This window comes from Triticum dicoccoides, chromosome 3B, assembly GCF_002162155.2.
Source record: "Triticum dicoccoides isolate Atlit2015 ecotype Zavitan chromosome 3B, WEW_v2.0, whole genome shotgun sequence".
In the NCBI taxonomy this organism is placed as follows: Eukaryota; Viridiplantae; Streptophyta; class Magnoliopsida; order Poales; family Poaceae; genus Triticum; species Triticum dicoccoides.
In genome coordinates this window covers 594,335,110-594,338,373 of record NC_041385.1, presented here as the reverse complement: position 1 = coordinate 594,338,373, position 3,264 = coordinate 594,335,110, and the positions used below count along the sequence as shown (strand labels likewise).

General features: G+C 55.5%; 1 protein-coding gene across 1 annotated transcript; it reads left to right on the top strand.

Annotated features, from left to right (window-relative positions):
• Positions 1-275: 275 nt before the first annotated feature.
• On the top strand, positions 276-2,143 carry LOC119277310 (cytochrome P450 94B3-like). The gene has a single exon (XM_037558566.1). It carries the CDS (start codon positions 443-445, stop codon positions 1,976-1,978), a length of 1,536 nt encoding a protein of 511 aa, XP_037414463.1. The 5' UTR covers positions 276-442; the 3' UTR covers positions 1,979-2,143.
• Positions 2,144-3,264: the final 1,121 nt, after the last annotated feature.

Here is a 3,264-nt window from a genome sequence, read left to right as displayed (position 1 = left end):
AAAGCCTGAATAAGGGTTTTACCGGGGGTTATGAAGAATGAAAAAGCCTGAATGATGTTTGCATAGGCACCAATAGCATGACAGCAGATACGTCGGGGCCGAGCGCTCCGGGACGATGCCACCGGCAGGCATTTTCATTCCCTTTTTCATTTTGATTGGTAAGCAGATCCTGAAAAAGCATCTACAGACATACTGTAAATGCAAGTGGTGGTGTCCAATGTAGCAACCCGATGCATGAATCAAATAATTGAATCGGGAGGCAACTCTGACTCGTCGTCGATCGACTGTACTCACTCACCATAGAACTCTGAATCGGGAGGCAAGTCAGATCGAGTATACAACAAAACAGAAAAATCCTTGACCTCCCATCGCAGGCAGAGTGATCTAGTATCACCCGCACCGCTCGCACGCTAGGCAAGATCGACCAACTCACTCACTCACCATGGAACTCTCCTTGGCCTCATCCCTTCCCCTCCTCCTCCTCCCTCTCCTCCCTCTTCTCTACTTTCTCTACCTGCGGCCGGACCCCAAGAAGCAGCCTCGTGGGCATGGCCTCAAGGTCTACCCCATCCTCGGCACGCTGCCGCACTTCGTCAAGAACCAGGACCGCTTCCTCGAGTGGTACACCGGCGTCATGCAGGGCAGCCCCACGCACACCCTCGCCTTCAAGGTGCCCGGCCTCACCGGCGGCGCCATCACCGCCGACCCGGCATGCGTCGAGCACATACTCAAGGCTAACTTTGGGAATTACCCCAAGGGCGAGCTCTCGGTCTCCATGCTCGAGGACTTCCTCGGCCACGGCATCTTCAACTCCGACGGCGAGCAGTGGCTGTGGCAGCGCAAGGCCGCCAGCTACGAGTTCAACAAGCGCTCGCTGAGGAACTTCGTGGTCGACGCCGTCCGCTTCGAGGTCGTCGAGCGGCTGCTGCCGCTGCTCGACCGCGCGGGGCGCGACGGGCGGACGCTGGACGTGCAGGACGTGCTGGAGCGCTTCGCGTTCGACAACATCTGCCGCGTGGCCTTCGGCGAGGACCCAGCCTGCCTCGCCGAGGAGAGCATGGCCGCGCCCGAGAGCGCGGAGTTCATGGCCGCCTTCAACGACGCGCAGAACACCATCATGGCCCGGTTCATGTCGCCTGCCAAGTGGCTGTGGCGCGTCAAGAGGCTACTCGACATGGAGCCGGAGAGGCGGATGCGCTCAGCGCTCGCCACGATCCACGGCTACGCCGACAAGATCGTCCGTGAGCGCAAGGAGAGAGGGGAGGCTGGGCTGGTCAGCAGGGACGACTTCCTGTCGCGCTTCGCCGCGGCCGGCGAGCACAGCGACGAGAGCCTCCGCGACGTGGTCACCAACTTCATCCTCGCCGGCCGCGACACGACCTCGTCCGCGCTGACCTGGTTCTTCTGGTTAGTGTCCACGCGGCCCGACGTGGAGGAGAAGATCACGCGCGAGATCCGCGCGGTGCGTGCGTCGGGCGACGGCGCGTCGTCGACTCTCAGCTTCGACGAGCTACGCGAGATGCACTACCTCCACGCGGCCATCACGGAGTCGATGCGGCTGTACCCGCCGGTGGCCGCCGACACGCACAGCTGCAAGGAGGACGATTTCCTCCCGGACGGCACGTTCGTCGGAAAAGGCTGGCTGATGACATACTGCGCGTTCGCCATGGCGCGGCTGGAGGGCGTCTGGGGCAAGGACTGCGAGGAGTTCAGGCCGGAGCGTTGGCTCGACGAGGAGGGCGCGTTCCGGCCGGAGAGCCCGTTTAAGTACGCGGTCTTCCACGCGGGGCCGAGGATGTGCCTCGGCAAGGAGATGGCCTACATACAGATGAAGTCCATCGTGGCGTGCGTGCTGGAGAGGTTCAGCCTCCGGTACGCCGGCGGCGAGGGGCATCCCAAGCTCATAATGTCACTGACGCTGCGGATGGGAGGCGGCCTGCCGATGCAGGTGAAGAATAGAACAGGGGAGACTAGCTAGGATGCTTGGAGGAGTCCATTTTGTCACAAAACACAATTGCTCTGTACTCCATCTCTCTTGTGTTCTTGCTTGGTTCGGGCAAAAAATTACTAGAGGGTTTAAAGGTTTTCATTTACATCCGCAACTTTTAATAAACTAGTAATATGCTGGTATTTGTTCATGGCTCATTTGTGTTCAAGTAACTATTTGGTTATGTTTTGGGCGATGGTTCAGTACTTCAGTTACACATACAGTTCAGGAATTATCTTAACTTAACTTGTGGCAGAAACCATGGGACACGCCAGTCATGCGGCAGTTGTCGTATGAAACGTCTAGAAATGCTCAACTAGATCATTTTACAACTGTTCATGAGTTCCTTGATGAAGATGGCTCCATGAACTCGTTGTAGAAGTATTCTTTGTCCGAATCCATCGTTTGCTCCAAAGTAAACAACAAGAAAGTCAAAAAAAATGGCAATGACTTTTGGCTGAACACTCGTCGAACGTGGTGTCCGTCATGGATGGGGTCGATAGATAGTGGATGATACTTGGGCTACGGCCGGATCCATGGTGGAACGACGGAGTAGTCGAATGCGGAAAGGGCCAGCCAGGTGGAGCAGTGAAGGCCCGACAAGGCCCTGAGCGGTGGCCGGGATGGTACGACGAGGTCGTCGGCTGCCGAAGGAGCGGATATAGAGCACAAAGGAGAGAGACACGATATGGCAAAAGGTTCTCCATATGGGGTACTTTGTGCGGGTCAGGTGGGCCGGAGTCCGACGTGGTAGAGGGCATATGCTCGCAAACCTCTCAAACTTTTGGTGTCGATTTGTGGGATTTCACACATCTGAAGCAGTCCAGGATGAACGATGTTGGGTGACAAAGAATGGCCGGGTAGACCGTTGTGGACATTTAGGAGCAGTTTTGTGGACTGCGTTGGAGTTGTCTTTATATTTTTTTCAAAAAAAAAACATTTTGATCCATTCATGAACTGTTAATGAAGTATAAAGTACACTAGAAGTAACAAAAATTACATCTTGGTCGAAAGACCACCTAGCGACAACTACAAGCACTGGAGTAAGTCGAAGGCATTGCCGCCGTCATCGCTTCTCCCTCATAGGAGCCAAACAGACCTTGTTGTAGTAGACAACCAAAAAGTCATCATGCTAAGGCCACATAGGATCAGCGCACCAGAACAGCAACCGTACCTAGTGAAGAGAAGAGTAGATCAGAAGAATCCAACTTGTTGACAAGTAAAGGCAGACGAGCGACATCCGAATCCACACGGATTCACCGAAGACAAACACCGAG